This window comes from Remersonia thermophila, chromosome 3 (genome assembly GCF_042764415.1).
Source record: "Remersonia thermophila strain ATCC 22073 chromosome 3, whole genome shotgun sequence".
In the NCBI taxonomy this organism is placed as follows: Eukaryota; Fungi; Ascomycota; class Sordariomycetes; order Sordariales; family Chaetomiaceae; genus Remersonia; species Remersonia thermophila.
Genome location: NC_092219.1, coordinates 1,646,581 through 1,666,811, shown reverse-complemented (window position 1 = coordinate 1,666,811; position 20,231 = coordinate 1,646,581). Strand labels below are relative to the sequence as shown.

Here is a 20,231-nt window from a genome sequence, read left to right as displayed (position 1 = left end):
AAGATCAAAAGCTCACAACAGCCCCCCACGAACACGCACAAGTCACCTAGGTACGTAGTACAAAACTGGGTAGGACATGCCGGCATGCTCTGCACCCAGTGCCGTAATGGGTAGTCATGAAGTTCTTCAAGAGACATAGGTTCCACCTTCCACGGTTCTTCAGTGATGGAGCGGTCATCCACGGGCAAGACATAGACAACCTCTTGTGACATAACACGCTCTCCACAGAAAGTGGCCTACAGACAGCCAGGCGCAAGAATCCCGTGTCATACGCTAGAAATCGATTCCGAGAAGAGAATTGCACACCTGACCTAGGTTCCGCCTGGAGAGCTCTCTCCCAGGGGCCAGGCCCCGAACGCCGAACCCATTCGTGTCATGAAGTAACCCATCCGACCAGCCCATGCCCAACCATCAACAAGCGGCGCAAGCAGATTCCGTAAATACCGCCGTGGGCCGGACAGACCTGCCTGGCCTCGATTCCCGCATCCCCTGCATCCAACATTCCTTTCGGCGCGTGGCGAGGGTGAAGGAGAGGCGGAGGGAGAAAAGTGTCAAGCGGTATCAAGCCGGGTTTCATGCGTTCGTTCGTTTGTTTCGTTCCTTCCTTCTCCCCCTCTCTTCTCTTCGCGTCCCTTGGCTAAGGTAATGGAGTTCGTTCGCCCAACACATCCTCGCCCGCCCTGGCACGAAGCCAGCCGGACATCCCCGAGCCTGATTCCTCTTGGAGAGGTTCGTCTGGATGACTGTTTACCGGGTGCGCTCAAACCAGGGGCTCGCGCCAGCGATGGCGACGGACTGGTCCATGACCCACTCGCCGAGGCCGAGGTACTTGCTGACCCATTTCGACACCTCCTTGTTGTCGCCGGCAACCTTGTCGGTTTTGAAGCTAGGGGAGGGCCGTTAGCTCAGGGTTGTCACGAGCATCGTGGTGGCTGTTGGTTGTTGTGCGGTGTAGCGGGGAAGCGGACGCTGGCTTCGGAGGGTTCGAGGGGCAAAACGTTGGGAAGGACTCACGTCAGGCCGGTAGAGCGCTTCATGCCCGCGAGGAACGCGGAGACTGTGTCAAGCAGGATTAGCTTCTCTTCCCTTCTCCATCTCTTTTTTTGGTCTTTTGTTGATCCGTGTCAAGACAAAGGCAGGTGGGTACGGCAACGTACAGAGCACGGCATCAAAAGCATAGTGGGTGAGCCGTCCGAGCTTTGACCACAACCCCAGCGTCAGCAAATCGAGGAGCTGGAAGGCGACAAGCGGTTTTAGACTCCGAAGACGACGACGAGGAGAAGGAGGGTGACGGCCACCCCGAACGGGGCGGCAGAAGCAACGGCGGAACCCACCATCTTGGGCCTTGGAAGAGGAACGCTGTCGTAGGAAAAAGGGGGGAGTGATGTGGGCGGCGACGGCGGCGGCGGCGGCGGCGGCGGCGGTGAATGCGCGGGGCTTCAAGAGCGACGGCGGTTGCGGTAAATGGGTTACGACAGCCGATGCGACAGCGTAGAACCCAAGTTGAGTCCGGTGGAGCGAGCGGTTTCGTCTAGCGGTGTCGGGTGCGGGAGAAGAAGAGGTTAGCGAAGGGAAGGAGACGCAGTCGCAAGCATAGGCCGACAGGGAGACTGGACGGATGAAAGGCGGGACAGCCGACGGGGAACCCGCCAACCACAGCCAGCCAACCGGCCAAGCAACCAGGACCCGGCCGAGGGGCTGCCCTGTGGCAGGTTACCTTAGGCTGCTGACCAAAGCGGGCCTCCTGTACTAGTACAGTGTAGGTCTCGTCTGGAGCATGGGCCGCACAGGTGAAAGCATGGCACGTGCAAAGTCACGGGATTTGCTGGTCTTGTCTTCCACGGATGGTGAGGTGCCGGGCCGGGCTTGACCTACCTTACCTCCCTGACCGTGCTTGGACCCACCTACATGGCAGCGCGGAGCTTGCCAAGATCGGCCCGGCGGGGCATCGGCGGTGGGTCCGATGGATTTGGGTGGGGGGTCCCGCTTTGGGTTTCAGCAAACAAACATTGGGACGACGTCAAAGCATCCGGGATGGAGCCTTGCCCAAGGAGGGGTTTTTTTCTTCGGCGGCGGCGCATACCGCAGTAGGGTACCTGACCTAGGTTTACCCTAGAGGTCAGGTACCCAGCCCGGGGATAGCATCATGGCGACGGATGGGCAGGGACCCGGCTCGGTGGCATCCAGTGTTGTTGCGGGGGAGGGCCATGGCATGCATTAGGGCCGCCGGTTGCCGGATCTGCTGTACCTGCTGGACCTGCTGGACGGCCCGTGTTGGAAAGAGGGGGGGGGTAGGCGAGAAGGGCGGGAAAGGAAATGCGCACCTAGTGTCGCGTAGGTAACGTAGTTAGTGTAGTGATGAATAACAAAAGACGTGGTAGGATCCGCCAAAAAAGGGCCGTTCTCGCTATCAAGGAGGGGCTGCGTGGGGCCCATGCCACGCCTGCGAGTGGGATGTCCAACGTTCCAAGGTTAGCGGCTGTTGGGGAAAGCTCCAGCTGCTGAACCACCAAGGCCCATGTCCCTCTCGATTCGATGCAGATTGGCGACAGGCGACAGGGACGCGGGACATTTTTGACGGTGAGGTGTGGTTGGGTTGGGCTACTGCCTGAGGTGCCTTCCAGAGATCCCCAAGACAATTTTTTTGCGCAAAGTCCGATCGTCGCCCTCCCCTTCCTTCCCTCCCGTCTTCTTCCCCCTCCGGCTTTTTCATCCCTCTCTCTCTTTCTCCCTCTCTCCTCTTTTCCCGTCTCTTCTTCCTCTTCCTCTCTGCAAACCTGGACTCCCGCCCCCGCCCCCTCTAGGCTTTTGGTTTGTGCAACCGTGTTGTGGTAAGTGGCTTGCCTTTTCCCTTCCATCGACTACACCCCTCACCCAGGGTTGTTTTGGTCCCTTTATTTGTCTCCCTGGTCTGCCCCTCTCGGTGTGCATCACGACGGCAGTGCGGCGACGCCGGCCAAAAACGAGAGACGGGGAGGCCTGTGTTTTTTTCCCCTTTGTTTTCTTATTTATTTTATTTTTTGGGCCTTGCAAAGTGCTGCTCTTCCGGAGGTGTTTGGCTCGTGCGAGGTGTGAGGTCACTTTGGACCCGTTCCCTCTTCCCATCGAACCACCCTCCCGCCCCTCCTCCCCCCCAAGCGCGATCGACCATTCGACATTCCCATCCTGGGGTTGCCCTCAAGCCTCGCCTCCGACCCCGGACGTACATACCTAGACAGGTGCCCGGTCCAAGATTGCTAATAAAAAAAGAACAGACGGCCCAGTGCAAGCCATTGACAGAGGATCCCATCCCATTCCTATCCCATCCCCTCCTCCCTCCTCTCTTCTGTGCTTCCCACGAAAACCAGCACCCTCTTCCCCCACTTCCTCTCCCATTCCCCCCCGCAAAACAGTGCTTCAGAATGGCGACGACGGCTCTCGACCACCTCCAGCTCGGCGGCAAGATCGAGTGGCTGGCCCAGCTCGACACGGCCTACCAGCCCGATCGGAACTTCCGCCGCACCTCCATCATCTGCACCATCGGCCCCAAGACCAACTCGGTCGAGGCCATCAACAAGCTGCGCGAAGCCGGCCTGAACGTGGTGCGCATGAACTTCAGCCACGGCAGCTACGAGTATCACCGTACGTGTCCAATTCCTCGCGGAGGGCTCCGTCGCGGCGGAGGTTGGGGGTCCGAGAGCAGAGCCCGGCGCTCCGCTGCGACCCACTTTGATAAACCTATCCTCGCGGCCTTATCCCCGTCGGCTGTGCGCCACCGAGATACTGACTGTGCATCCCCCCCCCTTCCAGAGAGCGTCATCGACAATGCTCGCGAGGCCGAGAAGGTCCAGCCGGGCCGCCCCGTGGCCATCGCCCTGGACACCAAGGGCCCTGAGATCCGGACGGGTAACACCAAGGGCGATGTCGACATCCCCATCTCGGCGGGGACCATCATGAACTTCACGACCGACGAGGCGTACGCCCAGTCCTGCGACACGGAGAACATGTGAGTTGGGGTTCTGGAACATGCAAGACGCAACCCCCTGAGCTGACCCGACGGCTGCCGGCAAGGTACGTCGACTACAAGAACATCACCAAGGTGATCGCGCCAGGGCGCGTCATCTACGTGGACGACGGCGTGCTGGCGTTCGAGGTGCTTGAGGTTGTCGACGACAAGACCATCAAGGTCAAGGCGCGCAACAACGGCTTCATCTCGTCGCGCAAGGGCGTCAACCTGCCCAACACGGACGTCGACCTGCCGGCTCTGTCGGAGAAGGACATCAACGACCTCAAGTTTGGCGTCAAGAACAACGTCGACATGATCTTTGCCTGTGAGAAGCGCCGTCCCCCGAGGGGAGGAGGAAGGAGTTGCTTTGGCTGACCCGAGGCGTAGCGTTCATCCGGAGGGCGCAGGACATCCGCGACATCCGCGCCGTGCTGGGCGAGGAGGGCAAGCACATCCAGATCATCTCCAAGATTGAGAACCGCCAGGGCCTCAACAACTTTGCCGAGATCCTGGAGGAGACGGACGGCGTCATGGTGGCGCGTGGCGACCTGGGCATCGAGATCCCCGCGGCCGAGGTGTTTGCGGCGCAGAAGAAGATCATTGCCATGTGCAACATTGCCGGCAAGCCCGTCATTTGCGCGACCCAGATGCTCGAGTCCATGATCAAGAACCCGCGGCCGACCCGTGCCGAGATCAGCGACGTTGGCAACGCCGTGACGGACGGCGCCGACTGCGTCATGGTATGATCTCTTGGTTTTGTTTGGTTTTCGGTAGGACCGCGGCGTGCTGACGTGACGGCCAACAACAGCTTTCGGGCGAGACGGCCAAGGGCAACTACCCGGCCGAGGCGGTGCGCGAGATGAGCGAGACTTGCCTCAAGGCGGAGAACTCGATCCCGTACGTCAGCCACTTTGAGGAGCTGTGCACGCTGGTCAAGCGGCCCGTCTCGATCGTCGAGTCGTGCTCGATGGCGGCGGTGCGGGCGTCGCTGGACCTCAACGCGGCGGCCATCATTGTGCTGTCGACGTCGGGCGAGTCGGCCCGGCTCATCTCCAAGTACCGGCCCGTGTGCCCCATCATCATGATCACGCGCAACGCGTCGGCCTCGCGGTACGCGCACCTGTACCGCGGCGTGTACCCGTTCCTGTTCCCCGAGGCCAAGCCCGACTTCTCCAAGGTCAACTGGCAGGAGGACGTCGACAGGCGGATCAAGTGGGGTCTCAGCAACGCCATCGCGCTGGGCGTCCTGGCCGCCGGCGAGACGGTGGTGGTGGTCCAGGGCTGGAAGGGCGGCATGGGCAACACCAACACGATCCGCGTCGTCAAGGCCGACGTCAAACACCTCGGCCTTGGCCAGCTGGCTTAAAGAAAGAAGACCGAAGAAGAAGAAGGATCGGAGGGTGGGTTTTGGTAATGGGTATTCGCGGGGATCGGGCAGGGCCGGGGCCCCTTTTCTAGATGTGCTTAGCATGAAATACCTTACCTAGATTCCGACTGATTTGGTATCATGACACCGACATTGTTTTCCCCTTTTTTTTTCTTAGCCTGCTCGTGTATGGAAGAGTGATGGGTCTTTCTTTTCTTTGTTTTACTTACATCTCCAGGTCCTTCCCCCGAATGGAGGGTACCTATCAAGGATGAAGCAACACAGGACAACTACTGCGTATGTACAGGGGGGGTCCCCCCCACCTGACGCCAACTTCCCAGCGAATCCCTGGGGGGGACCCAGCGCCGTTGATAGGCGACGGCTCCTGGAGACTGATGACCAATGAGAGCCAGTGGCTTTCTTCACTCCCCCCCTGTCGCTGGTTGCTGCACTCATGACATGCGCTCGTGCATCTTTGGTTCAACGACTAGACATGTCATCACTTGCAGCTTCTCGGCGCATTCCAACCCCATCAGCTGCGTCAGGTCCATCAGGTTCGTCAGGTTCATCAAATCCGGTCAAGCACTTTGCGCCACGGTTTCAGGCACCGGTTGCTTTGCTGAGAAACCTAGCTACCTTGGGTATCGGATCAGTTCTTCCTCTTCTGCGCCCGACTGCCCGGTACATGGACCTGATTGCCCTCGCCTTTTGACTGAGAGACCCATCGGGATCACGTCTTGGAGTTCGCATTGCTTCACGTCCAGGGACCAGTCATAGCTACCTCCCCTACCTACCTACCTAACCGTACCTTACCTTACCTTACCTACCAGGTACCTAGCTACCTTCGCCATGTCCTCCCTGTCTTCCTTTGTGCCCCGCTTGCGCTTCTCCGTCAACGGCCCTATCCTCCCTGTCCACAACCGCAAGAGTCCTCCTCCTGTCCGGAAGAAGCCCAGCGAGTACTCCCTGACCGAGCTGGCCCCTTATCCCGATGACGCCGACATCCTGCTGCCAGCTCGGCCCGACTCGGCCAGCCACACCCACCACCGGCAGCTCTCCCGCCGCAGCCCGTCGCCTACCCCGAGCCGCCGGCATCATGGCTACGACGACGACGATGGCGACGACGACGGAATCCGCAGGGGCTCGCCAAGGCCCAAGCCGAAGGAGCCCGTCCTCTTCGCCGGCCCTCCCCCGCCGATAGCCCGTTCCATGGTCCTCTACCGCGACCAAGAGGACAGGGACGCCTCGACCCGGTCCTCCCCCGGCCCCGCCGCCTCCCTCGCTCGCAACATCAACAGCGTGCTCTTCGACCGCCTCGTCCCCTCCGCCAGCGGCCGCTCTTCGCGAGACCCCGACTTCGACCCCAAACCCGACCCCGTCTGGGTCACCCTCCAGCGTCGCGAACGCGCCCTACAAAGGGAGATCCAGTTCCTCCTCGACGCCCAGTCCGCAGGCCTCGCCGCCAACTTGGACCCCCAAGGCCCAAGCCCGAGCCGTGGCAGGCCCTCCCGCTCCAGCACCCCCACCGCTGCCTCCTCTTCTTCGTTCTCTGCCAGCACCAGCAGCCGCCGCAACAACAACTCCAACAGTAACATCAATAACCACCGCACAACCAAGGCCGGCCACTCCCGACGCGTCAGCTTCGACCCCGACCTCACCTCCCCGACCACCACCTCCTCCGGAACGCCTATCCCGGTCCGCCAGCCCCGGCCACAGCCTCCAACCCTCCGCTCCGCCCGCGCCGGCCTCGCCCGCGCCATGGCCGCGCTGCTCGAGCTGCGCGCCGACGAGGACGCGGCGCTGGCCGCGGCGCTGGCCGCCCGGAGGCAGGCGCTGGCGCAGCTGCGGCGGTGGGCGGCGAGACGGGAGAGCGTGGCGAGGGAGCTGAAGGCGCTCGAGGCCGGCGAGGAAGGCAGCGACGGCGAGGATTGCGGCAAAGACGGCGCTGCGTCGTCGTCGTCTTTGCCGGGGGGAGATCCGCTGGCGAGGGAGCTCCGGGCGCTGCGGGCCGAGAGGGAGCGGGTGCGGCGCGAGGTGGAGGAGCTCGAGGGGCGGCTGCGGGCGGCCAAGCTGCGCGGGCGCGAGCTCGACGGCCGGATCCGCGAGGCCGAGAGCAAGCGCGAGAGCGGGCTGAGCGGGTACCGCTGGGCGCTGCGGGAGGTGGAGGAGCGCATCGAGGCGCTGTTGACCCGCCCGGGAGTCAGGCCGCTGGATGTCGGGGTGTTGGGGCCCCTGGGGCGGAGGGAGGAGGAGGACGGCGAGAAGGAGGAGGAGGAGGAGGGAGGGGTGGCGATGGAGGAGTCGCCTGGCGGCGTGGAATTCTTGCGTCTGCGGCCGGAGAGAAGGACGGTGGAGATGGCGAGGGACTGGTGGGAGGCCGAGGTGGCCATCCTGGAGCGGAGGAAGGCCGAGGTGGATCGGGAGCGAGCGGCGCTGGAGGAGGGCGCCGAGGTGTGGCAGCGGGCGGTGAGGATGGTGTCGGAGTTTGAGGCGGCGTTGAGGAGGGAGATGAGCGGCGGCGACGACGGCGGTGGTGGTGGTGGTGGCAAGAGCAGCAGAAGCAGCAGCAGCAGCAGCACAAGCGCGTCATCGCCACAGCAACTCCCGTCGGCATCGCCGTCTTCGGCTCCGTCCACCCCCGAACAAGTCATGCTCGCCCAGCTGGACAAGATGCGCACCGTCATCTCGGGCCTCGCTGACCTCCTGCGGATCTCTGAGGATCGGGGCTGGAACCTGCTGATATGCGCCATCGGCGCCGAGTTTGAGGCGTTCCGGCAGGCCGACCGGATGCTGCGCGACGTGTTGCGCGCGGCGGGGGTGCATGTGCCTCCGGCCCCCGACGAGGACGCGCGCGACGAGAGCGGCCGCGACGGTGGCGCCGTTGGCAGCGGCGGAGACGGGACGGATGCCGACGGCGCTGATGAGCTCACGCCCCGCATGGGGAGGTCGGTGAACCTGTCTAGGTCTGCCGCCGCCGCCGCCGCCGCCGCCGCCGTCGCTACGGCTGGAAGCGGAAGCGGAGGCTCGGGCGGGAACTTGGTCGATTTGGACGACCCGGCGGCTCCCGCTCGGGAGAGGAGGAGGAGGGGCCACGATCTCGAGAGCAGCGACAACGAGGTCCCGCCCGACTTGCTTGCTGCTGCCGACTCGGACGAGGCGGACGACGAGGAGCAGGACCACGGACGTCGCGGTCGTCGGCCCGATCACGGCTTGCTGTCGAGCTCTCCGCCGCCGCCGCCGCTGAGCAGGGAGAGCAGCAACAACGAGGTGCCGCCCGAGTTTTTGGGTGGAGCACGACGCGAGGGAGGACGAGGACAGGGCGGTGGGGGCGGCGTTTCTTGGGGTGTTTGGGAGGTGAGGTAGGGCGAGAGGTAAGGGGATGGGGACCACGTAACGGAGGAAGGACATGCGGTGATGCTCATGCTTGTGTTATGACCTTGCAGATAGAGGACGGGTGACGACGGCTACGACGAGAGCTATGTACTGACCGACGATGGCGCCGGCGTATATTACAGACTGGGGCTAGAAGGGATTTGTCCATGGATAGAGTTCTGATTCATTCGTCGTATCCTCCCCTGGATCGCTCAACACCAGCCACGCTGTTATCTTCACGTGTCGTTGTCCGACCTCGCAAGCCCGCCCAACATCTTCACATCATCTAGGGGTTGTCGCTTTCACGACCAAGGCTTGATCATTTGTTGTCATTGTCATCAGGACTCTGTGGACCTTCGGGCTTGCGCCCGCTGATAGATCCCCCCCCCCCCCCCCCCCCTTTCCTCAGCCCCCCGTTCCTTGTCATCATGTTTACCCATCATCAATCATAAGACATCATATAGCCATGCCCCCTGAGCCAAGGCACAACTGCCAAAAACACACACTCCCAACGCCGATGCGATGTCCCACTGCCCGGTCCCCGGTTAGGTGGGTATCTCTCCAGGAGAAAGACAACACAGAACGAGAAAAAAAAAATAAGAAGGGGAGAAGAGAAAAACAAAGAAAACAGAAAAAAGGGGGGGAGGAAAAAGGAAGAAAGATACTTCCCCCCGCCTGACGATCGCTTGCTTGCAACTCTCATGAAAGCCCAAAAAAAAAGCAAAAAAAAAAACAAATACAACATACGCGCCACCAACATCATGACCGCAGCAGCAGCAGCAGCAGTTTTTGCCCTCTCTCTACTGCTTATGTTCCTCTCTGACCACACACGTGCACTCTTTCTCTCTCTTCGCTCCCTCACAAGGCCAAGAAATCCAACTCCCCCTTCTCCATCCTAGGCGACACCCCCAACACCGCCTCTTCCCGGCCGCAGACGCCCGAACCAACGCCCACCGCCGTCGCATCCGTAACCGTAACCGTAACCGCAGCCGTAGCCGTAGCCGTCGTAGCAGAAGCAGCAGCAGCCGCCGCCGCCGCCGCCGCGGCCCTGGCCCTCGCCCTGGCCCGCGCCGACCCCACCGCCTCCTCGACGCTCTGGACCAGCTCGTCGAGCGTGACGGGCGTGACGGGGACCACGGACGAGGCGGCCGGCGCGGGGGCGGGGGCCGCGGAGGAAGGGGGCATGCCGCTGGTGCTTTCCCGCCGAGCCGGCGCGTCCTTGTCGGCGATGGCGAGCTGTTCAGGGCCGTCGTCGTCGTCGTCGTCGTTGTTGTTGTTGTTGTTGTTGTTGTTGATGGAGGTGGTGGCGGTGGGGGTGGTCGCCGTGGCATCCCCGTCCTCGCCGTCCCCGGCGTGGAACCAATCCATGGCGTCGATGCCGTCCATGGCGTCGAGCCCGTCGAGGCCGGGGATGTGGGCCATGTCCATGTTCACGTCCATGCCCATGCCCACGCCCACGCCCATGCCCGCGTTCGCGTGGGCGCCGAGGCCCACGGGGTCCAGCGACGGCATGGCGGGGACCGTCGGGACGCATCCGGCGGTGGAGGCCGTGGCGGTGGGGGAAAGCGGCGCGCCCGCGGCGGGGGCCTCGTCCGGCCCTAGGCCGAAGCCGATGCCGAGCTCCGTCTGCAGGCTCAGCACGTACGGGTCGCGGCAGATGGGCGTGCCGTCGGCGGTGGCGTGGCTGAGGCTGGCGGCGCGTTGCTGGTCCGTCGGCTTGTCATTGGGCGGCTGGGACGGAGCATCCGCGCCGGCGGGAGCGGGGTTGGCCGTGGCGGGGGCGACGGAAGCGGAGGTAGCGGCAGCGGCAGGCCCCGCAGAGGGGTGCGCCGGCGCCGGCGCCGCCTCCATGGACGGCTCGGCAAGCCAGTCCTCGATGGTTTTGTCCGCCGAGACGTCGTCGTCTTCGTCCTTGTTGTTGGCATCATTAGCATTATGGTTCTTGTTGTTGTTGTTGTTGTGGTTGTTGTGGTTGTTGTTGTCTCCGACAGCACCCGTTGGTTCGGGAGCCGGGGCGGAGGGGCGGGCGGCGGCAGGGGTTGGCTGGGCCGCCGAGCCGGTGGCGCTGCCGAGGCCAAAGCCGCCGCTGCTCAGGCACGACAGGTCACCCGAGACGGTGGGGATGAGCATGGCCGGCGAGGCGTCCTGGCCGGCGGCCCAGTCGTGCGCGCCAGGGAGCGGGAGGGTGCTCGTCGTTGGGACGGGAGCGGCGGCAGGCGCCGAGCTCACCGCGCCCTCGGAGGAGCCGAGGAAGTCCATGAACGAGGTGGGCAAGAAGTCCATGTCGAACCTGGCGGACATGGCTGCCGTCGTCGGGGCCGGCTCGGGGGCGAGGGGTTGCGCGGCCGCCGGGTTCAGGGCGAACGGGTGGCCGTCGAGACCCTTCGCCGGGGCCTGGGCGCTGGCGGCCCCCAGCAGGGACGGCGACGGGGCGTAAGCCGTCGAATAGTCGAGGGATGCGACGCTGGACAGCCGGCGGCGCTTGGCGGCGCGGTCATCCTCGGCGGCGATGGCGCTCGTCCACAGGCCGCCCCCGACGGCGGCGGCGGCGGCGCCGGTGCCTCCTCCGAACATCATGGTCGTGGTGCTGGGGTACCGCCCGAGCAGCGAGCTCACGTCGAGCCCGCTCGACTTGACCATGTCGGAGCGGATCTCGACCAGCATGGCCTTGAGGAGCTGGTACATGCTCGCGGCGGGCTGGTACAGGTGGCTCATGTCGTAGATGGCCGCCGACAGCACCTGCAGGTAGCGCAGGTTGGACTGGTGGTCGAGCTCGGCGCTCTTGTGCGCCAGCGCGGCCATGAGCGCCAGCGCCGCGGTGCCGGCGTGCTGGGTCGCCGCCAGCGGCACGCGGCGCGCGTCGAAGCGCTGGCGGTGGTGCCAGAAGATGCGCGCGATGCGGATCGCGTGCTGCGTGCACATGCTGCGCGACATGGAGGCGCGGTTGTCCTGGTGCGGCGGCGACGTCATCCACGGGGGCAGGCCGACCCCGCCGCTGCCGTCCTCGGCGGCGGGGGACTCGGGGCTCGGGTACCGGCTGCGCGGGGCGCCGTCCAGGGACAGGAGAGGCCCGTACTTGGCCCAGGGCCGGTGGAGGAGGATCATGCAGGCGTGGAACTGCAGGTGGAGCAGGAAGAAGCCGGCGCGGGCCGTCTTGATGTTGACGGGCCTCCAGGCGAGCTCCGTCTCGTTCAGGCGGCGGTACCAGTTGTGAAAGAGGCGCTCGAGGCCGACAAAGTGCAGGTAGGCCCTGTCCTCGGCCGCCTTGGACGGGAACGCGTGGGCGCCGCCCGCGATGGCGTTCTGGAAGTCGGCCACCCGGCCCGCGAGCTCGAGCAGCTCAAACATCTGGCGGTGGATGGCGCGGTGCGCCGCGTCCGCCGACGACGCGGCGGCCGAGGGCCGCGGCACGATGTCGACGCGCACGTCCTGCATCTTGACCGACGTCGGCCGGCCCAGAAACAGGGCCCACCGCCTGTCGAACATGACGCACGCGCTCATGGCCTGGCGCCGCGTCTGCGCCTCGAGCTCCGAGACGTCGGCGCCCGGCTGCACGTGCAGGCCGATGTCGAAGGCCAGCCTGCTCGCCATTCCTGATCACACGGCGCGCACACGCCTCGGTTAGCCAACGATGCCCCATCACCTGCGTTCTCGCAACCTGCGTCTTGAGCGCGCGCGCGGGGGGGTACAAAACCTACCAGAAAACATCCACCCCGCCCCGTCCCTGCCGACCCCAAACTCGAGCTCCGCCATGAGCAACAGCCCCTGCACGCTGGCCACGCCGCCGGGCCTCTCGACCTCGGCCTGGACCAGCGCCCGCGCCTCGCGGTGCAGCGTGCTCTCGCGCCGCTGCTCGGCGCCCAGGACCAGCTTCTGCACGTCGTCGCGCTCCCAGTCGGCGAAGCGGTACCCCACCGCCAGCATGGCGAGGTGCAGGAACGGCGAGTACAGCCGCGCCTCGCGCGCGCCCCGGCCGGCCGCGAACCCGGCCTCGTCCACGACGGGCTGCCACGCGTTGTACCGCTCCCAGAAGCTCCGGAGGAGGTGGTCGTGCGTGGCGGTCGGGAGGGTCGCGATGACGAGCGCCGCGCGGTGCTGGGCGCGCTGTTCCGGGGGCTCGGCCAGGGCGGAGGAGGGCAGGGCGGCGGGAGGGCGGGCGTGGACGTGCGAGTTGGCGGTCGGGCCAAAGTAGCGGATCCGGCTGGGCGTGGTGGGCGAGGGGATGAAGGTGCCGCGGGTGGAAAGGAGGTGGCGGGTGGTGGTCGGGGGCGGTGGCTGTTTGAGCTGTTCCGAGTCCTGGAGGAGCAAGGGGTCGATGAGGCGGTTGAAGGCTGGGTTGTTGGTGGTGGAGGAGGAAGAGGAGGAGGAGGAGGAGGAGAGCAGGGGCTCGGGCTCGGTCATGGCGATGTCCTCGTCGCCTGACCCGGGTGGCGTCGGGGGCTGGGCGGGTTGGTGGCTCGGCGGGAGCTTTGGCTCGGTGCTGGAGTGCGATTCGCCGGCGGCGACGGTGATGGTGGCGCCGGTGGGCATGCCGGTAGAAGGGCTGCTGGCGGCCTGGGATGCCCGGAGCTGCTCCTCGCGTTGCCGGGCCAGCTGCGCCTCATGCCTCGTCTTGGGCGGGTGCACCGCGGGAGGCGGAACGACGCCGCGCTCGCGCAGCATGTCTTCGAGCAACGCAATCCGGTGCGAGAGAGACGACATGTACGCCTTGGAAATAGGTCTTACAGAGAGAGGGTCAGCGTTCCCTCGCCCTCGCTTGATCAAGCCTCGCAGAGCACGCCAAACCTACCTCCTCCTCTCATCGTCATCCTTGATGATGCACGTCGACCCCGTCTTCCGGCACTGGGAGCACTCGGTCTCGCCCTCGGGCACAACGCAGCGGATCCTCCTCTCGCGGCAGGAGGAGCAGGCGATGGAGGCGCGGTGGCGGATCTGCGGCTTGGAAGAGGAGCGTGATGATGACAGCGCCGGGCTGGATGCGCGCTCCGAGCCGGCCCTGTCGCTGCCGCTCTCGCCTTCTGGACGGTTCTTCCGCTTCCCGGCCGTCATGGCCGACGGTGTCTCAGCCGCCACCGCCGCCGCTGAAGCTGTCATTGTGACGGAGCGATGCTGTGCGGGACGGGTGCGATTCTAACCCTGACGACGTGGAAGGGTTTTTTTTTTTCCCAAGCCTTCCCGTCTCTCGCGGTTCGGGTGATTACGGTGATGTGTGTGTGAGTGAGCGTCAAGCAAGAACTGTCGCCATGCAACCCTGGTGGGAAGAAGACGCAGGTGAGCAGGGTGGTGGTGAGGCGAGGTAGTATTGGCGGGACGGATATGTATGGGTCTGGCGCACACACCCGCGCGAGAGAGGACCCGTGGCCGTTTAAAACCAACGCGAATCTCCATGGCGAAGCCTGTGGATAAAAAGCCGTGTATGCCGAACCGATGGAGCAGCAGCCACTCTCCTCAGCAACCTTCGCGCCTTTGCAAACAAGGGGGGGGGGGGGGGGGCCCGGGTGGTGTTCGCTCGCAGGAAGCGGTTCCCTGCGAACGAGCAGCCAACAGCCTCCACTCGCATACACACGAGCACCCCGCAGAGACCGGCCCTATCTCCGTGCGGGTGAAAAAGCAGAGAGGCGTTGGCGCGTGCGTGTACACAGTACTCCGTATGTGGGTGTGTGTGCGTAGGTATGCCGAGGCAGAGGCAAGGCCCTCCTGACTGAGAACTGCAGACGTCGCCTTCGCCTCTGGCGCTGGCCCACCCGCCACCCCAATACCCCAATAGCGTAGGCTCTTTGAGGGTCCGTCGGCGAGTTTTCCGCTCCACCCCGGTGGATGTTGGCGTTCGCAACCCTCCCCCCTCCTCCCCCTCCCCCCGGGATCTGCTGGAGTCGTGGAGGAACTGTCAAACGTGGAGACGTCAACGATCCGCGCCCCCCAGACTGCCACCCACACAAATCACGCTCATGTCCGACCATTCCCACGGCTTCCACATGGATGCCGACAGCCCGGGCATCGCCCGGGGTCGCCTGGGGTGGCTGTCGACCACCCCGGGCTAGACCGTAACCCGTCTAGCCTGGAGGATCCATCCCCGAGCCGATCGGCCTGGCGGCTCCACGGCGCACGCTGGGCGGGTTCGGTCTTGGGGCGCGGCAGCGACGCCATTTGCTGCAGTGCTCGAGATGGCGCGCTGATTCGCCAATGCGAGCCATGAGCGAGGGTCCCATCCGAGCCAGCGTTTGCCCCGCAGACATCCCGGTCCAGCCTGAAATCCGTCCCTACGCCGGCAGGTTTCGTGCCTCCCCGTCGGTTCCCAGCGTCTGGGGAAAGAAGAAGAGGAGGGGGGACGGAGGAACGTTGCAAGATCTGGGGACGTCAAACGACGGTGGATCTGCGGGGAAGAGAGGTGTTGCCGGTACTTGGTTGCAGCATCGTCAAGTCCTCATCAGCTCGAGCACGGCGTTCCGGTTCGTGAAGAGCCCGGTGGTTCGTGGCCCCTGCAGCGGACCCTCCCCTGAGCTGACTCGTGCGGCGAGAGGTTCTCTTTGCCTTCTCGAACCCGTTCATAAGATTGCCCACATGCGAGCTGCATGGACAGCCATCCATGGCGCAGGAGGCGGAACACCCCGTGGCCAAAATCTGGGCTGAGGTTGCGCAAATCTAGACCCCCCTCTCACGGTCGGCGCATCCAGGAACGAGCGCCGGAGCTCTGGCTTCGGTTGCGGAGCAGAGTCATTTGCTTTGCGTACGTAAACGGCTTGCGATTCAAACACCACCACCGCCGCCGCCGCCGCCGCCCCAGGCAGCGCAGCAGGCCCGGATCCTGGCCGAGCCCCAGACGATTGCCACGCGATCCCCTCTCCCCCCCAGATTTCACCATTGAAGAGCCATGACTGCTTGCAGCATGGCGCATGGGCCATGGGATGATCCAGGTCCACTTCCCCAGGCTCTGCCTCAGCGCTAAGGACGACGGCGGTTGGCGCAACAAATCTTTGACACACGGCAGTGGGATTGCCGGGGCGCCGATGCGTTCCCCGCAATCCGGCAGACTCAGGGGTGCCCACCCGCTGAATCCGTATGCGAGATGGATTTGCGGAGGAGGATCGCAACGGTGCGTCGCAGCCAGCAAAACATACGCAGTACTAACAAAGACGGGGTCCGCCGTCGAGGATATCTCTTGCGTTGAGAGGGTGAGCGTTGTGGTGGGGACGTCGCCAGGTCTGGGGCGCTCTGAGCTTGGACGTCGGCGGCTAGTTGAATGTCCGACCGACCTCGAGCAGGCAGGCACCGGCATCACGGTTCACCGGCGCTGCGGGGAGGGGGGGGGGGGGGGGGGGGGTGTGCACACGATGCTGTGCGGGTGCCGAACAGATAACTAACGGACGCCGGCGACATGTGACCAGGGGGGCAGGATGTGGCGCTAGCCGTCGGCGTGGCTTACACTACATTGCATCAGCATCACAGGAGCCGCGGCAGTTCAATCGCCGCGATATCTCCGGGGCGGCTTGACCGCTGGCGGAAGCACTCTAACCCGGATGGCCGCCCCCCCCAGACAGCATCCATGGGCACGTGCGAGCAGCTTCGCATGCGTTTGCTTGCATGCTTCAGGAAGAACAAGAACAACAAAACACGCCGTCATCGCCATCGGTGCAGGGGTTGATCAAGTCTCAATTTCATGGTGAGCCGGCCGCTCCTAAGATCCAGGCCTCTGGGGAAAGGCCGTTAGCTGCTTCTCGGCGAGCTCCTTGATTTGCTCCTCGTCGGGCGGATTTACGACTGCTCGGTTGCGAGTGCATGTCAGCGGCGAGGTGCTGCGAGGGGGCATGGCACGACCGTTGAACAACGGCCAGCGTCCGGGACTCACGTCGCTTGTACAGCAGCCAGGAGGTCACGATGACAAAGGGTAGCCCGACGATGATCCGGACCCAGCGGCTCGCCAGCTGCTTGTACTCCTTGCTGTTGACATCGACGGGCTTCTTGCCGGGAGGAGGCGGCATCGGGTAAAGCGGGCGGCGGGCCGGGGACGGCTGGGAGGCGGAACTTGCCGCCGGCGATGGCGGCGCCGGTTTGGCCTTGCTCGTTGCCGGCGGACTCCGTGAGGCGTTTGATCCCGGGGCCTTGGAGGGAGGAGGAGCGGAGGTGGGTGGCGCCCCGGGTGTTTGGAACCTTGGTGGCTGACGGCTGCTCTGTGATCCTGAGGTGCCAAACGGCCTCCGGGTTCTCCCCCCCACGGCGAATGCCAACGCATTCGAGGATTGTGCTATCCCGGGGGTGTGGCCCCGGAGGGAAGCGAAAGCTGTTTGGGATGCCCATGGTGCCGCGACCCTGCGGAGGAGGACCGTGGGGGCGTGGCCCAAAGGGGCGCCAGCAAGATTGGACCAGGACATGCTCCGTGACCGAGTTCCGTGATTTCCAAAGACGGCCAAGAGGCGGTGATGTTTCTGCTAGGGATGGACGTCTCGGCTTGGTGAGGGAATGAATGCGGCTCGCGGATTGAACTGCGAGGAACCCATAGAACAAGAACTCCCTAGCAGCCCAACGTCAGCAAAACGTCAATGCACCTCGTTCTGCAAACAAGGTGGGCCATGTACCTGGGAACTGGGCAGTTTTGTTCGTGTCCACGTTCCACGGCCTGGTTGCCCTGCGGCCAAGTGTGGAAAAGCGAAGAGGGGGACGCGCTTTTGGGGAATTCTTGATCGCTGGGGCCCGGGGCGTGCACGGACCACCACGCTCCGAGCTCCGGCGGAAAAGTGGGTCCAAGCGGTACCGGCCCCGGCGCTGGGCTTGGAAGCGTGGGCTCCGGGAACCACCCACCTCCCTGGACTTCACGTTTTCATGGCCAATGCCAGCAACGCATCGCACATTAACTTCATTACTGCATAAGCTCATTACTCTGGTATCGCTGTCACCAACACAACCCCAGCGTCCCGGACCCAGCTGATCATCCTCCCGTTTCTTCCCGTCCCGCTCAGCGGCAGTGGCCGATGACGCTCTCCTGCCTGAGACCCTTGCAGCAGTCCTTGTAGGCCTGGCGCTTGTCGCGGTCGACGGCGCAGATCTGTGGAGGGCGTTCTCGGTCAGCCGTGCCCGCCGATGCTCGCCAAGGGGCCGCAGGGGGGAGGTGTCCGTTGAACTCACGTTGTTGTACGTCTTGTACCCCATCACCCGGCAGCAATGCAGGGTCTGGTCCTTGAGGAGCTGGCCGTCGCGGCTGTTCATGCAGATGCAGTCGTCGGGCTGGAGGTACCAGCCGCCCGGGCACTGCTGGGCGAGGGCGCCGCCGAGGAGGCCGAGGGTGGTGAGGAACGTGAGGACCTTCATGGTGTTCGCAGGGTGCTGGCGGCAGGGTCTGGCTGGGTCAAGTCGGGCTCGGAAATCCTGGCTAGGTGCGATGCGATGCGGCCGCGGCGAACTTCGATCTCTCGGAGAGGGCTGGGTCTTTGTTCGGAACCAGCCTGCGAGGGCAGAACGGCGCACCGGGTCGGGGGCTTTTATACGCGCTCGTGGCCAGGTCCATGATCATGTCGTCGGCCTGGGTCCGCCATCTTGTTCATACGATTAATCTATGCACAATATCGCCTTGCATCCAGCTATGGAGGACCGGGAATGGCTGCACGTCACAATGCCACCACCGACCCCAGGGAATGCTACCTGATGACGAGACTCGAGAGCCACGCGGTTTGCTTCACGCCGCTCTTACAGGATCGACAAAGCCATTTTCCAGACTCGCCAACCGGCAGCAAAGCGTCTACTGTGTAGTGTTGTCGCCGGGAAGCCGTTGGAAGCAGCGCAGCGCGTCTTTGCCACGCGAGACGCTGCCGCCTGTCGTCCGCCGTGCTTTCAACGGCCCTCGGGGACAACGACATGGCCCTGGTTGCCGTGATGACCTTCCGAACTATTCTTAGCAACCCTCAATCTATCCGACCCAGGTCGCTGGGGTCGACCCCTCACGGGCTTCCCGGGTCGGCACGCTGGGCACGTTCAATGACACGCTTTGGCGAGGCACGAGGCCGGCTAAATTCTCCTCTCCCCTACGGCTGTGTCCAACCCGTCGAAGGACCAGAGTCCTTGATTCTTGGAACCGCCGACCGTTGAGCGTAGGAAAGGATGGATTGCCATGCAGGAACACGCGCCGCGGAGTCAAGCTCAATTCCGACCTTCACCGAATCGAGGACGCTGAGCCCATGGGTTCATTGCCGTGCCGCGAGGAAAATATCGGCCTGCTGGATATTAAACGTTGGCGGTAAGCGCTCCTATCAGCAGCACACGGAGGAACTTCAGCCGTTGCGAGAAGGCGGCAAGCCAGGTGTGTCGACCGAGATGCCCGTCTCGTTGTCACCGGGCGTGGCGGTATGTCGCTGACATGTCAACATCATCGGGGATAATTGCAACATGCCTCACGATGGATTTACTTTTTATTTTATTTTTATTCTCACTGCCTTGATCTGACCTCGGGGAGCCCACCGGGGTCTGTTTCGTGCGGGTATAAGAATTGCGCCGTCTCCGCGGATCTGACGTTGAGAGGACCTATGCTGCAGAATACCCCTGGACAGTTTGCGCGTTGCTCCCTCTGTCTCTCTCTCTCCAAAGCACCGCGACACTGGACATGGCGACGTTGGACATGTCAAATCAAGCCTTGGCTAGTTCCGGGAATCGCGCATCCGCATTAAAGACAGATCAAAGAACCGAGTCCAAGTGGATGGCAGTCTTTGGGGCTGTTGGGTTCTTGTCGGGACAAAGACCCTGTTCCGATGCAGCAGCAACGTGAGCTTTGCAGACTAGACAGGTGACTTGGCTGGGGTCTTGACCGTGCATCATGAGAGGTAGGTAACCCGAAGGTAAGGTAGGCCTACGATGCAGTGCAGGTAACAAGAATGGTTGGTGACCGGTTTGGACCAGCTGCATCCGGCGATATTTTGTTGAGTTTACACTTTTCACCCATGAAGATTGGCAAAATACCTAGGTAAACTACATCCTTATGAGGAGGAGGAGGAGGTGGTGGTGATGGTGGTGTAGGTGGTGGGAGAGAAGGAGGGAGAACAGAAGAGCAGCAACCGGGTGGCCTCGGGAGGCTGTTGCAGACAGATGGGACAAGCTCGAATGCCCGTCGAGGGGCTCATGTCTGGGGCAACCAACTAACTCCCGTCATTTGAACACCCCACGAGACCCCCCACGAAACACTCCACCCACCCAGGCCAGGTGAGCACCAACGCTAAGGCTGCCCACCAACCAGATGCAGCACAGTGAGCGCCCCACTGAGGCAAAGCTTAACGCCACAACGGCAGGCGGAAGGCGCACCCGACAGCAGCCACCAATCCCACCAACCTGGAAAGCAGTCTACCTGGAAGGAACTCCCGGCACAGCTTGGAGCCTGGAAACTTTGCACCACCAACAATCGCCCGAGATCGGTCGAGTCCGGACCGAAACAAAACGAAACAAAGAAAACCCAACCGCTCAGAGCTCCTGCAGCTCCGCCGCCTTGAACCAGGAACCAACCAGCCACCTACAACTGCAACATCCAACTCG

The 20,231-nt window shown here is 63.6% G+C and overlaps 7 protein-coding genes across 7 annotated transcripts; 2 read left to right on the top strand and 5 right to left on the bottom strand.

The window, feature by feature from the left end:
- Positions 1–747: 747 nt before the first annotated feature.
- On the bottom strand, positions 748–1,337 carry VTJ83DRAFT_3282 (uncharacterized protein; the record flags this gene model as incomplete). The annotated part of the gene is made up of 4 exons (XM_071009643.1): positions 748–886; positions 1,015–1,057; positions 1,158–1,233; positions 1,335–1,337. The coding sequence occupies 4 exons, from the start codon at positions 1,335–1,337 to the stop codon at positions 748–750; spliced, it is 261 nt and encodes an 86-aa protein (XP_070867160.1).
- Positions 1,338–3,401: 2,064 nt separating this feature from the next.
- VTJ83DRAFT_3281 (uncharacterized protein) lies at positions 3,402–5,351 on the top strand (the record flags this gene model as incomplete). Its single annotated transcript, XM_071009642.1, has 5 exons — positions 3,402–3,621; positions 3,790–3,985; positions 4,051–4,310; positions 4,373–4,725; positions 4,794–5,351. 5 exons carry the CDS (start codon positions 3,402–3,404, stop codon positions 5,349–5,351), a joined length of 1,587 nt encoding a protein of 528 aa, XP_070867159.1.
- A 480-nt stretch (positions 5,352–5,831) lies between these two features.
- Positions 5,832–6,101, bottom strand: VTJ83DRAFT_3280 (uncharacterized protein; the record flags this gene model as incomplete). The annotated part of the gene is made up of 2 exons (XM_071009641.1): positions 5,832–5,936; positions 5,988–6,101. 2 exons carry the CDS (start codon positions 6,099–6,101, stop codon positions 5,832–5,834), a joined length of 219 nt encoding a protein of 72 aa, XP_070867158.1.
- A 99-nt stretch (positions 6,102–6,200) lies between these two features.
- On the top strand, positions 6,201–8,714 carry VTJ83DRAFT_3279 (uncharacterized protein; the record flags this gene model as incomplete). Its single annotated transcript, XM_071009639.1, has 1 exon — positions 6,201–8,714. The coding sequence occupies one exon, from the start codon at positions 6,201–6,203 to the stop codon at positions 8,712–8,714; it is 2,514 nt and encodes an 837-aa protein (XP_070867157.1).
- Positions 8,715–9,581: 867 nt separating this feature from the next.
- VTJ83DRAFT_3278 (uncharacterized protein) lies at positions 9,582–13,817 on the bottom strand (the record flags this gene model as incomplete). The annotated part of the gene is made up of 3 exons (XM_071009638.1): positions 9,582–12,316; positions 12,422–13,443; positions 13,513–13,817. The coding sequence occupies 3 exons, from the start codon at positions 13,815–13,817 to the stop codon at positions 9,582–9,584; spliced, it is 4,062 nt and encodes a 1,353-aa protein (XP_070867156.1).
- Positions 13,818–16,398: 2,581 nt separating this feature from the next.
- On the bottom strand, positions 16,399–17,092 carry VTJ83DRAFT_3277 (uncharacterized protein; the record flags this gene model as incomplete). Its single annotated transcript, XM_071009637.1, has 2 exons — positions 16,399–16,481; positions 16,570–17,092. The coding sequence occupies 2 exons, from the start codon at positions 17,090–17,092 to the stop codon at positions 16,399–16,401; spliced, it is 606 nt and encodes a 201-aa protein (XP_070867155.1).
- A 581-nt stretch (positions 17,093–17,673) lies between these two features.
- Positions 17,674–18,026, bottom strand: VTJ83DRAFT_3276 (uncharacterized protein; the record flags this gene model as incomplete). The annotated part of the gene is made up of 2 exons (XM_071009636.1): positions 17,674–17,763; positions 17,844–18,026. The coding sequence occupies 2 exons, from the start codon at positions 18,024–18,026 to the stop codon at positions 17,674–17,676; spliced, it is 273 nt and encodes a 90-aa protein (XP_070867154.1).
- Positions 18,027–20,231: the final 2,205 nt, after the last annotated feature.